The 14,185-nt window shown below is 46.3% G+C and overlaps 1 protein-coding gene across 3 annotated transcripts in view; it reads right to left on the bottom strand.

Moving 5' to 3' along the window:
- Positions 1-14,185, bottom strand: part of MAD1L1 (mitotic arrest deficient 1 like 1) — a 188,765-nt gene that overhangs the window by 94,595 nt on the left and 79,985 nt on the right. For all 3 annotated transcript variants that reach the window (XM_081337803.1, XM_081337802.1, XM_081337804.1), the window contains exon 12: positions 333-473. In XM_081337803.1, the coding sequence (XP_081193929.1) occupies positions 333-473 (141 nt within the window). The remainder of the gene's footprint in view (positions 1-332; positions 474-14,185) is intronic.

Below are 14,185 nucleotides of genomic sequence, written 5' to 3' on the forward strand. Positions count from 1 at the left end.
TTTGAGCTACTTTAAGAAGAAACATGGGACGGATTGAGCAACTAAGCAAGGAAAGGAGCAAGGGGGGGGAAAGGTGATGACGTTGTGGCATATTATAGTAAAAGGAAAATTGTAAGGTTTCTAACAGGTGCCCTTGACTTTGTGCCTCACCATTGCTCAGAGTTAAGAGGTTCTAAGACTCCATTGAGGATGAAAATGAAAGTAGGGTTAGGGTAAGGGCTCAAGTTAGGGTTAGGGTTAGATCCCTTTGGAGTCAGGGCTGAAAAACGTTGGGAGGAGCCCCAAAGCAGTCATTGAATGAGCTGTGCCCCATTTTACCTCCCACAATTTACCTCCATTTCGGTGCAGTGGGCCTCCACCTTCTGCACCATCTCCTCGGCTTCTCGCACGCGGAAGGTGAGTTGCGGAGAGTGCTCCGAGGGATTGAGTTCGCTGTCGTAGAATTCCAGAATGGACCTCATTCCATCACGGGCCTGGGGAAATGAGGGAGGGAGGGAGGGAGGAAAAGAAGGGAGGAGCGGAGGGAGGGAGGAGAGAAGGAAGGAAGGAAAGAGAGGGAGGGAAGAAGGGAGGGAGGGAGAAAGGGAGGAGGAGGAAGGAAGGAAGGAAGGAAGGAAGGAAGGAAGGAAGGAAGGAAGGAAGGAAGGAAGGAAGGAAGGAAGGAAGGAAGGAAAAACTGTTAAATTTCCATTCAACGCAACCTGGAGGACACACTGGTTGAGACAGTTCCATTCTTCCATTCTGCACAGTTTTCCTGCTGTTTTATTCCCACATCTTTCAAATCGGACTGCATGTTGACTATGATTTAAAAAAAAATGAAAGAAGCGATACGTTTATTTTTTTAATTTAAGAAAATGTGCACGGCCGCCACCTTCTTTCTCAGTGACCTTGAACGGCTTAGAAAGATTAAAACCCAATAATAAAAAAAAACAATAAAAAACCTCCGGTAACTCCCCATCCTCGTCTAAAATTGATATTAAATACAACATACTTGTACGGGCAGTCCTCAACTGACGACAATTGAGCCCTAAATTTGTCCTGCTTTCGGGCGCTTTGGAGAATAGGCTGACACCACCACCACCCACCCCTCTTCTTTGTGGCAACCCCATGAAAAGCTCCTGCATGGTGGGAAACCCCCCCCCGGTATTGCCCTCAAGCTCCGGGGAAGCCCTCCATGATCTGAACTCCCTCTTTCCACTGACTGCCATCTGAATTACCGAGACCGCATCTACTGGGTCTTTGCTAAGCCAACATCCTGAAATGCTTCTCCTGGAAGCCACAGAGGCCAGACTGGGGGAGCTGCCAAGGTCTTCCGCTTATCCAGCTGTGCCTCTCTCCAAGAAATGACTGATGGGCAGGCGGCACTTCAGAAACTGCGGTCTTTCGGTCGAACAGATCTCCGCTTTTCCATCTGGATTCCAAGCAGGCTTCATACTTGGCTGTCAAAGCCTCAAGTGCTTCTTAATTCTTTAGAGGAGGAGGAGGAGGAGGAGGAGGAGGAGGAGGAGGAGGAGGAGGAGGAGGAGGAGGAGGCTATAAATTCAGGATGATCTGAAAAGCTAATTGAGAGCATCTCCAGGTAGAAACATCGCGGAGGTGTTCAACACTCTTTCACTAGAGCAAGGCTGGCTAGGAAAGGATGGCGGTGGCTGAAGAGATTAGACAACGATTTCTCTGAAATGGTGTAAGCTCTCCTGCTTGAGCAGGGGGTTGGACTAGATGACCTCCGAGGTCCCTTCCAACTCTGTTATTCTCTAGACATCAAACAGCATTTGGGCTAAAAAAACAGATCCATCAATAACAATTAACACAACCTGCCCAGGATATGTAATATGAGAGACTCACTGTGCATTAATTGGTTTGTGTTTTCTACTGAAAAGAAGAATACAATAAAATTCATCAATAGGTCTAACTCTTCACTTCTTATTTCAGTGACACACTGACACTTCCAGGTTGTTCTCTCTTTGCAAAAGGGGAGCCAAAATGCAACAGAAAACTTACCAAACAAAGTCTAAATATATTACTCATGCAGTTCGTTTGGGCTTTCCTAACATACTTGTCCCTTATGCTGGTTTGCCTTTAAGTTTCTTCCACATCTATTTGACAGTGAGTGTCTAATTAGTTGTTGCCCACAAAAATCAATGGAAACAAAATTAAAGTTACAAATCTAACTAAAGTCAATCAGATATCTGTGGGGAAAACGTGTTCCGGGGAGAAAGTTTATATAGTGTCATAATTTTATTGAAATCCTATATCTTCCTATTGACTTTTATTGTTTCAAGCGAGACACGCCAGAATTATCATTATTAAAGTCTTAGTCTTGCTAGCGGGTCAAAAAAGGGACCCTTCCTTTTATAAACAAGCTGTAATTGTCTGCTTTATTGACCAATAAATCTCTAAACTCGCTCACTTCTGCCCGGTTCTATTATATTATGCCTTTTGCACTATTTTCCCGAGTGAAAATACAGCCTCTCCCCCATTTTTTATTTATTTATTTGTTTGTTTATTTAGAGAGGTGGTCTTGTCATTGATGGCAAAAGAGAGGGAACATAGACTGGCCTGCTTTCATAGCAACTTTTTAATGACAAATTCTAGTCAAAATTAAATTTGCTCCATTTCCACCCGAGTGAATTTCAGCTATTAATTCAAAAAAAACAAACATACAGCTCATTATTATTATTATTATTATTATTATTATTGTTATTGTTATTGTTGTTGTTGTTGTTGTTGTTGTTGTTGTTGTTATTATTATTATTATTATTATTATTATTATTATTATTATTATTATTATTATTATTATTATTATTATTATTGCTAAGCTTGTAAGCCGCCCTGAGTCTTCGGAGAAGGGCGGGATATAAATGGAATTAAAATAAATAAAATAAAATAAATTATCTTGGACATTAGCTAAAGCGCCGTCTTGGAAAACACAACTGTACTTATATTTTCAACCAAGTGTTGAAACTACAGCACGGAAGCAGTTTTGCTTCTCAAACTGAATTCATACTTTGATTAATTGGCAGTGATTTAAGGAGGATGCATCATCTGGTTATTGGAAAATTTAAGGGGCACAAAAAAAATCCCCGCTCGTGATGAGTTAGGATGTTTACCAAAATAAGAAATATTTTTTAGCGAAGCATCTGTATTTTTAACTTGAGCATAAAACCGCTGTAAGGAAAATTAGTGCAATGTATCTTGATATCTCTGGGTGCCAGTTGCAAAGAATGGGAAACATTTAACTTCATCAGCCTCCGAAAGCACTGAATACAAGCAAAACCGTGTTTCCTTCTGAAGACATTTAATTTTGGGTCAAAATATGTTTGGTAATTAACATTTTTACAAGATTGCATTGGTGACCTCTGCGCATCAAAAGTGCTGCAAAATTCTTTGGTCACGCACAGCAAAGTTTTTGACACTTACGTTCTTTGCTTCTGCAAATGCAAAAAGGGTTCCATAGGAAATTCTTCAAGTATTTGTTTTATTATCAAATTTTAGGCAACTGTGAAGCTGGGGAGAACAGGGGGCGGGGGGGGGGGGGTTGGCACTGACCAATTCATCATTGCAGGTGGTCCTGAAAAAAGGGACTTATGACCATTTTTCACACCTACGACCGTTGCAGCATCCATTCATGGTCACACGATCAAAATTCAGATGCTCGGCAACTGGCATGGACTTATGACGGTTGCGGGGGGTGTCACGTGATCCCCCTTTGCCACCTTCTGACAAGCAAAGTCAATGGGGAAGCCAGATTCACTTAACAAACCTGTTACTAACTTAACATCTGCAGCGATTCACTTAACAACTGTGGCAAGAGAGGTCGTAAAACAGGGCAAAACTTGCTTAACCAATGTCTCATTTAGCAACAGAAATGTTGGGCTCAACTGAGGTTGTAAGTAGAGGACCATCTCCCATAGATTGCAAAAGGCAGCGTTCCTGGGAACAGCTGACATCCCGCGACAAGACCTTGAACCCCATTAAACCTCCACATCTGCCTATCCCAGGTCCTTGGGAAGGACTCGATAGGTGGGCCAAAATGCCAAACCCGCTCTAAACATCTGGCTGGCTGTGTGACAAACCATCATAATAGCAGTTGAACAACATCGGCATTGACAAAATCCCCATCGGTCAATTGCAAAAGGCAGCTCTCCTGGCAGATGTGGATGTTCGATGGTATGAAAAGTCACCCAGTTGGCTTTCATGACTAAGGCGGGACTAGAATTCACCGTCTCCTGGTGATTGGCCCAAAGTCACCCAACAGGCTTTCATGCCTACGGCAGGACTAGAATTCACCGTCTCCTGGTGATTGGCCCAAAGTCACCCAGCAGGCTTTCATGCCTAAAGCAGGACTAGAACTCACCGTCTCCTGGGGATTGACCCCAAATCACCCAGTTGGCTCACCATTTCCCACTAGACCAAACTGGCTTTCATTTGGCACCTGGATGTGACAGTCCTGCACATATGACTTTGCTGATGAACATACACAATCCATGACCAAACGTGCGTAAGACCGGCTATCGCCCTTGGACGCCAAAGAGTGCAGAGTTAACCAGGCAAATAAAGATTTTAATTGTATCTAATGTCCAAGTAATTCTTCAATTATGCCTAGACGATACTAGACCAGTTACCAATTGTTAGGAGAGGAAAGAACTTCGGTAATTATAACTAATTTGTATGGCTGGCTTGTGTCTTCCATGACAATAAAGATCAGTCAAGTGTTTAGCTCCAACAAAACGCTCACAAGAAAAACCAGCCCGGTACCTTTTAACATCTAAAAGAGCATTTTCTAACAATGGAACCAATGGCCATCCCCACTTTGTGTTTAAAGGCCGCTGAAGTGTAGCTTCATTAAGCACATCGTTGCAAAAACCAGCAAAGCTGAAAAGTAAAGGAGAATCTGTTTCCATTAGAGCAAGATTGGTTTGATGTGGGGGGGGGGGTTCCTTCCTCCCCTTCTTTCTTCTTGAATGAAAAATACAAAACCTTTACGTGGGGCAACTGCAAGACGTGTTTTAATTAAAAACATAATACAAAAGTCATGAATAAATGATCCAGGGGAGGGATCACTTCTATTCTTCGGCGCGGTAATGAAAATTCCCAAAGAATCAACTGCTTTGTTTGTTCCACACACACACACACACACACACCCGCCGCCCCATCTTTGCAAATTCAAACGCAATAAGGTGTCGCGGAATGTCAAACACACACACAGAGACACACAAAACCGCCAATGACTGTACAGTGCTTGGTGGGTCTACCTGATTCGCCATAAACCAGGGTGAGTGAATAAAGTATATTGTGTTTATACGTGCTTATGAATATGCATCCACACGGCCTCTCCTCTGCCTCCATAGTTAGTGGGGAGAGTCAAGATAACTCACACCACGGTTTTTGAAAAGAAGACACCAGCAAGGCATTTTATAGCAATGAAGATGTCTTGTTAATGGACTGAAAGGCTTCTGGATCATCACTTAGTCCTACAGCCTGCACGAGGAGGAGGAGGAGGAGGAGGAGGAGGAGGAGGAGGAGGAGGAGGAGGAGGAGGAGGAGGAGGAGGAGGAGGAGGAGGAGGTCCTTGATGTTGTCTGAGCTTGGTTGTTTTGTTGGAGACCTTTCATGACCCAACTAGGAAACATCACCAGTGCTAGAAGGGAGGAGGAGGAGGAGGAGGAGGAGGAGGAGGAGGAGAAAGAGGTGGTCCTTGATGTTGTCTGAGCTTGGTTGTTTTGTTGGAGACCTTTCATGACCCAACTAGGAAACATCACCAGTGCTAGAAGGGAGGAGGAGGAGGAGGAGGAGGAGGAGGAGGAGGAGGAGAAAGAGGTGGTCCTTGATGTTGTCTGAGCTTGGTTGTTTTGTTGGAGACCTTTCATGACCCAACTAGGAAACATCACCAGTGCTAGAAGGGAGGAGGAGGAGGAGGAGGAGGAGGAGGAGGAGAAAGAGGAGGTCCTTGATGTTGTCTGAGCTTGGTTGTTTTGTTGGAGACCTTTCACCAGTGCTAGAAGGGAGGAGGAGGAGGAGGAGGAGGTGGTCATCTGTTTTGTTGCAGACCTTTCATGACCCAACTAGGAAACATCAACAGTGCTAGGAGAGAGTGGGGTTTGCAGAGAGGAGGAAGAAGAGGAGGAATGTCCATCACATGACCATGGGGAATGCTACAATGGTCTTAGGTGTGAAAAATGATCATAAGTCACTGATAAAAATTCAAACGCTTAGCAACTGACTCATATTTATGACGGTTGCAGTGTCCCAGGGTCATGTGATCCCCTTTTGCGACTCTCTGACAAACAAAGTCAACGGGGAAGCCAGATCCACTTCACAACCGTGTTACTAACGTAACAAGTGCAGCTAATAGTTGTGGCAGAAAAAGGCCTTAAAACGGGACAAAACTCACTTCACAAATGTCTCACTTTGCAACAAGAATTCTGGGCAGAATGGTTGTCGTAAGTTGAGGTCTAGCTGTATGCATTAATTAAGAAAGATAGATGTTGTCACAGCCTTTGATTTAAAAGCTCTTCTCCTCAAAGGCTGCTGCAAAACTCAACATCGTTCTTCCTCAAATGTCACTAAAGCAAGACGAAATTTTACTCCAGGGTGCAATCCGGAGGCAGATTCTGGCAACTGTTGACTTGGACGGGGCCACGACATTCCTGTTTTCCACTTAAGCAACTGCTCTTAATGAACTCGCTGCGAATGGCACAACTTTTAGTTAAGAAATAAAGCAGATGGCCAGCGCCGATTAAAGAGAACGGTTTGCCCCGATGAAATAAGGCATCGCTGTGTGCAAATTCCACACTAATTACCACCGTTATTCCAGCAACGATGCTGTTCCTGCACACTGGGGCAGATGAAAACTGAGGCGTACATGTGCTGCTGGCTTGCAGCCATCGTTGTGGAGGTTGTGGTACACGTCGCACCGCTCGGAGATACTTGGGGACTGGAGGAGAGAGAGGGGGGAAAAGAGCTACAGCGATCCATCTTATTTTAGGGTGCTGGAATGGTCTGAAACGCGATTCAAGAAACCCACCGTTCTCCTGCTGATGTGCACCGGTGATGTTGGCTAGTTTGGTAATGTAATGTCTGCAAAGCTACCCAGCTCAGAAAGCTCCAAGGACACCACAGTCCTCCTCCTCCCTCTGCAAACCCCACTCCCTCCTAGCACTGATGGTGTTCCCTAGTTGGGTCATGAAACGCCTGCAAGAAAACCACCCAGCTCAGGGAGCACCAAGGACCCCACAGTCCTCCTCCTCCTCTCCCCACTCACAAACCCCACTTCCTCCTAGCACTGATGATGTTACTTAGCTGGGTAATGAAATGTCTGCAAGAAAACAACCAAGCTCAGAAAGCTCCAAGGACATCAGAGTCCTCCTCCTCCTCCTCTTCTTCTTCCTCCTCCACTCCACTAACCCTACTTCCTTCCAGAACTGATGATGTTCCCTAGTTGGGTCATGAGACGTCTGCAAGAAAACCACCAAGCTGAGAGAGCACCGAGGACCCCACAGTTTCACCCTGAGCCCTTCTATCCAAAAGCTGGAAGTATCCATGACAAATCTCAGCAGTTTGGTTGACGCAACAGACTAAACCCAAAGGAAACAAAACACAACTGGATTTGTCAGTGCCCTTATTGACTGACAACTGCTGCACATTTCAATGGGTTTTTTTTTTGTTTCTATGAAAACCTGATGCTCTTCTTCTATCGGATCTTTTGAAGCCAACAATTTCCAGGTAAAACAGAGTCAAACAGCCTGTTGTATATTGTGAGGTTGTGGGAGGCAGGTTGCTAAGTTGAGGCCAATGAAGATAGAACCATTCCTGTCTTCTCCTTCCACCTTCCCCGCAAAGAGAAATTTTGGAGAGCCAAATGCTGGCTGCCAATTTAAATTTTTAACAAACGTTCTCCGGGTAGGGCTTTAAAGCTTATCGCAAAAAGACATATTTCAAGAGCCGGCATGGTAAGTGATTTTGTGTGTGTGTGTGTGTGTGTTTGGGGAGAATACGAACAGCTTAAAATGGGATATTTCTGCATGTCTGCTCCAAGATACAGGGAAAGGTTTCAAAAATCAGGACGGCTCGTCAAGGCAGAGAATGCGCAAGTTTAGAATTATTAACTTGCAGTTGAACTTGCGGTTCTGGGCTGGAGATGGGAGTCCCTTGTCTGGCGGTATCGGGATGCTCAGATGAATCGGCGAGGCAGGCAAAGAGGTGTTGGTGTGGGGGAAGAGAATGGGGTCCGTGGCTTCTTGTCCTGCCTTCAGGTGCTTTGGAGAATAGGTGGGCCCCCTCTTCTTTGTGACAGCCTCTCGAATATTGGAAGACCGCTACCCTGTCACCCCCTTAATCCTTCTTTTCTCTAGCCAGACCCAGTTCCTGCAACCGTTCTTCTTCGCATGTTTTAGCCTACAGCCTCTTAACATCTGTTGCTCTTCTCTACCTTCTTTCTAGAGTCCCAATTTCCTAAAGATAATCAGAGGCACCAAACGGCAGGCAAACGAGAAGGGCTGGTTCGTGAGCTGAGTGGGCAAGGAGGGGCTTCAGACTGCAGGTATAAGCAGAGCTGGCTCCAAATCTGCTGGATAGCAGGACTTGCAAGGGGCTGGTAACCCATTCCAAAGAATGTAACTTGAAAGTATGCGAATAGCAAAAGAGAAAAGGAAGGGTTTCTGTTCAGATGCAGTTGTTGAAAAGGCTGGGCAATTTATTATCCAGAGACTGGGTTTGTGTTTCACTCTACCAGCACTTAATTATAGGCAGAATGCTTTCCTAGCATATTAAATACACAGAGTTTCTTGGGTGGTTCTGGAAAAAACGCTAAGAAAAGGCCCTGACGGGGAGAGGTGGCCTAGAGCTCCGAGAAAAAGGAAATAATATCGATTCACTTTCCTTTTCAGACTTTCTAAGGAAAAAGCAGGGCAGCAGGAAAACTTAGCATGAGATGTTTCCTCTTAAAGGTAAAGGTTCCCCCGCACACGCGTGCTAGTCGTTTCCAACTCTAGGGGCCGGTGCTCATCTCCGTTTCAAAGCCGAAGAACCAGCGCTTGTCCGAGGACGTCTCCGTGGTCATGTGGCCGGCATGACTAGACGCCAAAGGCGCACGGAACGCTGTTCCCTTCCCACCGTCGTGGTCCCTATTTTTCTACTTGCATTTTTACGTGCTTTCGAACTGCTAGGTTGGCAGAAGCTGGGACGAGTAACAGGCGCTCACTCTGCTACGCAGGCACTCGGGATTCGTATCGGTTAATCAGAGGTATCGGAACTGCGGCAAATGACTTTTAAGAAATACATCTTGTGTGGGTCAGAGAAGGAAGAAACACTTAGAAATTCAAAACTATTCTATTGCCATGTTGCTCAACCTCGGCAGCTTGACGTTGGGTGGACCAACTCGCAGGCTGGCGGGGAAATTCTGGGAGGTTTTTTTTTGAATTCCATTTATATCCCGCCCTTCTCCGAAGACTCAGGGCGGCTTACAAGCTTAGCAGTAGCCTTCATTCTATGTATATGCCTGCTTATTAGGGCTTTCACACACACACCCCAAGCGGCATTATTACAAAGTCAGCTTAATTGCCCCCAACAATCTGGGTCCTCATTTTACCTACCTTGGAAGGATGGAAGGCTGAGTCAACCTTGAGCCTGGTGGGACTCGAACCTGCACTAATTGCAGGCAGCTGGTGTTACTTAAGGAGGCATTAGCCCACTGCTCCACCAAGGCTCTTGAAGTCCACCCATCTTCAATCGGTTGAGGTTGAGAACCACTGTTCTATTGCTTTAGCTGTTATTTATATATTCTATAAGTGGAATTTTCCTCCAATGCGATTTTGTTGGCAATGTCCATTTTGCTCTCCGGGGCCCTCAAAATAAAAGGGCAGACATGAAAATGAACTAATACTTTCTCTATTCTGATGATGCTTCAAAATACAGACATTCAATTTTGCAGCTACTAAGATTGTTGGGCGAGTAGGCACAAAAACAGCCAGTGATTGAAGCTTGGGAAACGGGCACCTCGTCAGTCAACAAAAATGCTGGTTGATCACCGGATTACCAAGTTCTTAGCAGGCGAAGGCTTGGCAGCACAAGGAAACAACAGCCAAGGACTTAATAGCCAGCCACCAACACCCCAATCAACAACTAAAAAGCCACAAACAACAGGCACTATACAAATACTACACAGAGAATAGCCCAAAACACACAGTCTGCTAGACAGAAGTTCTCTGAGGATGGGCTCCAGCACGACTCTGAAAGCTCGGAAGACTGAACCTCTGGTCCTGTTGACCGACAGAGATCGGGTCCTGCAACATTATCCAGGGACACGTATCCTCGCCTTCATTCACGCTTGTAAATGTTGAAGCAGAGACACACTGATTTAAGTTTTGTTTTTTCCATCTGTCGGAGAACCTTGAGGCTCAAACTGTGCACTTACATATTGTGGAACACAAGGTTTTTTTTCCCCCAGTCCCTTCAAAGCAGAACCCTGATAGTTTCAGCTCCCTGAAGGTAGATTAATGTGAATTACTGCGATGCAGCCCTAAATATTTTGACTCTGTGGAGAGACTTCCCCATGGGTGCCTGACATCTGGCTGGTGAGCCATTTCACAATTGTCTTACGTTGCTTTCTCCTCCTGGAATTGAACTAACTGACTGCAACATCTGGCATGGAATTGGTGGCTATCACACCAGCTGTTTTCCCTGCAGGATCTTCAGAATAACAGAATAACAGGGTTGGAAGGGACCTTGGAGGTCTTCTAGTCCAACCCCTGGCACAAGCAGTAGACCCTATTCTGAATGTGCTAAAAGGGTTTGCAAATATAAACCGTTTTAGTACTAGTGATGTTCCTGGTTCTAGCTTAGCCTAGAAGTCTCACGTGATAAAAGAAGCTGCTTTTGCCCCACCCAATAAATGATGTCCAAACCAAAACTGCATTCCCAAAATTAAAACGTTAAGACTCAGCCAGCTTTCTTCTCCAGGTGGACAATGGCAACTGTACAATCGCAGAGTGATGATAGATAAAACGTTTTTTGTTGGTTTTTTTTTTTTTGCAAAAGTAACGCACAACGAACGAGCGAAGGAGATACACCGCAATGCTCTTGGTCTGTCAATCCTTGTCCTGCATAATCACAGAAGAAAGGGCCAAGGCAAAGGTTGATTTAATCTGCATTTTCTTGCTGGCCTGATCATTTGCCTACCGGGAGGTCCACAAACGTGCCGAGGATCGCCTGTGGCAACAAGGCAGTTAAATTAAAATTCGAGATGGCAAGAAAGCACAAGAAGCCAAGCTTGAGCTCGGGAGGATCAAGAATCCAGCTGCTTCTGCTGATTTTCTCATATCTGCCTTTCCTCGTCTACTGGACTTGGGGGGTGCTCAGTGATTCCCTTAACGACTGTGGCAAGAACGGTCGCAAAACGGGGCAAACTCACTTAGCAAGGTAAATTTGTGGCCGAAGCTCAAGGACGGCCTGTATTCTTCTTCATTACAAATCTTTGTTGTTGTTGTTGTTGTTGTTAGTTGCGAAGTCGTGTCCGACCCATCGCGACCCTATGGACAACGTTCCTCCAGGCCTTCCTGTCCTCTACCTTCTTCTGGAGTCCATTTAAGCTCACGCCTCCTGCTTCAGTGACTCCATCCAGCCACCTCATTCTCTGTCGTCCCCTTCTTCTATTGCCCTCAATCTTTCCCAGCATTAGGCTCTTCTCCAGTGAGTCCTTCCTTCTCATTAGGTGGCCAAAGTATTTGAGTTTTAGCTTCAGGATCTGGCCTTCTAAAGAGCAGTCGGGGTTGATCTCCTCTAGGACTGACCGGTTTGATCGCCTTGCAGTCCAAGGGACTCGCAGGAGTCTTCTCCAGCACCACAGTTCAAAGGCCTCAATTCTTTGGCGCTCGGCCTTTCTTATGGTCCAGCTTTCACTGCCATACATTGCAATTACAAATCTTACTCAAGACTATTAAAGTAAAAACCGAAGCAGGGGAATATGGCCATCTTGTTTCTGGGGTAGAAAAGATGGGGGGGGGGGAAACCCCACAGCTTTCTTGCTTGGTGTTTGTTCCCCCACCACCCACCCTTTCTTCTATGCAATATCTAATCATGATTTCAGCGCAAACAGGCTGTCAGTTCCAAGCAGCAAATTAGGCAATAGTTTTAAAAAAAAAAGAAAAAGAAAAAGGGAGAGGGGTGGGTGGGAAATAAGTATTTTTCTTAAAGTGTTAATATTTCTTTCCATTTTTGTTGCGCTCTCTTTATTTATGCATTAAAACGTTACCCGTGATGATGCAGGCAATTATTATGCGGCGCGAGATGCTACCTTAATGATGTGAATTATATCCGGTCAGATCACGTACTTCTGAAAATAAGCAATATCTATATTTTTGTCTGTGCGTCTTGTGTATAAATAAATAATCTCATTAATTTTTCACTGTTCCCTGCTAGGAGAAGGTGCCCGCCACTGCTGACACCTGTCCTCTGCTCCCTGGCAGGCCACACATTAGCATCTAAATAGCTGGCAGACAGAAGGAAATGGGAACCACTAAGAGCTCCTTAATTAACTCTAATCCTTTGTAAATCCAAACTGCAATCTGCTTGGGCCTCTGCACCCCCCCCCCACCCCCCAGGCACAGCTTTCTTAGGAAATTTCCCCCACCTGAATTTAGAAGGAAAAGGACGGGGGGGGGGGGAGGCAACCTCAGATAGACACTGTTTGGACTTTGGGTGCGGTGCCAACTGTGACTGCCAACCGGTCTGATCAACCCTGCGGCTGAGTCTGGCGGAGAAAGAAGACGATCCGGTGGGAGAGAGTTATTTCTAGCTGGGGGGGGGGCTGAAGGGAGGGAGGGGTCCTTGGTGCCCGATGAGGGCGGGCGATTCAACCAGGCGACGTCATCAGTGCAAATGCCACCCCCTTCTAGCGCTGATGATGTTGCCTAGTTGGGTAATGAAATGTCTGCAGGAAAGCAACCAAATATAAATATAGAAGGGAATATAAAAAGAAAAAGGGAAGAGGGGAGGGAAGGGAGAGGAAAGGGGAACGAAAGGAAAGAGGAAAGAAATTAAAGGAAAGGAAGGGAAGGGAAGGGAAGGGAAGGGAAGGGAAGGGAAGGGAAGGGAAGGGAAGGGAAGGGAAGGGAAGGGAAGGGAAGGGAAGGAAAGGGGAGGGGAGGGGAAGGGAGGGGAGGGGAGGAAAGGAAAGGAAAGGAAAGGAAAGGAAAGGAAAGGAAAGGAAAGGAAAGGAAAGGAAAGGAAAGGAAAGGAAAGGAAAGGAAAGGAAAGGAAAGGAAAGGAAAGGAAAGGAAGGAAAGGAAAGAAAGGAAAGGAAAGGAAAGGAAAGGAAAGGAAAGGAAAGGAAAGGAAAGGAAAGGAAAGGAAAGGAAAGGAAGGGAAAGGAAAGGAAAGGAAAGGAAAGGAAAGGAAAGGAAAGGAAAGGAAGGGAAGGGAAGGGAAGGGGAGGGGAGGGGAGGGGAGGAAAGGAAGGGAAGGGAAGGAAGGGAAGGGAAGGAAGAGGAGGGGAGGGGAGGAAAGGAAAGGAAAGAAAGGGAGGGGAGGGGAGGGAAGGGAAAGGAAGGAAGAGGAGGGGAGGGGAGGGGAGGGGAGGGGAGGAGAGGAGAGGAGAGGAAAGGAAAGGAAAGGAAAGGAAGGGGAGGGAAGGGGAGGGGAGGGGAGGGGAGGGGAGGAAAGGAAGGGAAGGGAAGGGAAGGGAAGGGAAAGGAAGGAAGAGGAGGGGAGGGGAGGAAAGGAAAGGAAAGGAAAGGGAGGGGAGGGGAGGGGAGGAAGGGAAAGGAAGGAAGAGGAGGGGAGGGGAGGAAAGGAAAGGAAAGGAAAGGGAGGGGAGGGGAGGGGAGGGAAGGGAAAGGAAGGAAGAGGAGGGGAGGGGGAGGAAAGGAAAGGAAAGGAAAGGGAGGGGAGGGGAGGGGAGGAGAGAGGAGAGGAGAGGAAAGGAAAGAAAGAGGGGAGGGGAGGGAGGGGAGGGGAGGGGAGGGGAGGGAAGGAAGGGAAGGGAAGGGAAGGGAAGGGAAAGGAAGGAAGGAAGAGGAGGGGAGGGGAGGAAAGGAAAGGAAAGGAAGGGAGGGAGGGGAGGGGAGGGAAGGGAAAGGAAGGAAGAGGAGGGAGGCGGAGGGGAGGGGAGGAGAGGAGAGGAGAGGAAAGGAAAGATGCTGGTTAGTGTTAAGTTGGGGTGGGTTTCTTTGTTTTAGTGAATTTCACG

Source organism: Vipera berus (genome assembly GCF_964194415.1).
Source record: "Vipera berus genome assembly, chromosome: 13".
Classification (NCBI taxonomy): Eukaryota; Metazoa; Chordata; class Lepidosauria; order Squamata; family Viperidae; genus Vipera; species Vipera berus.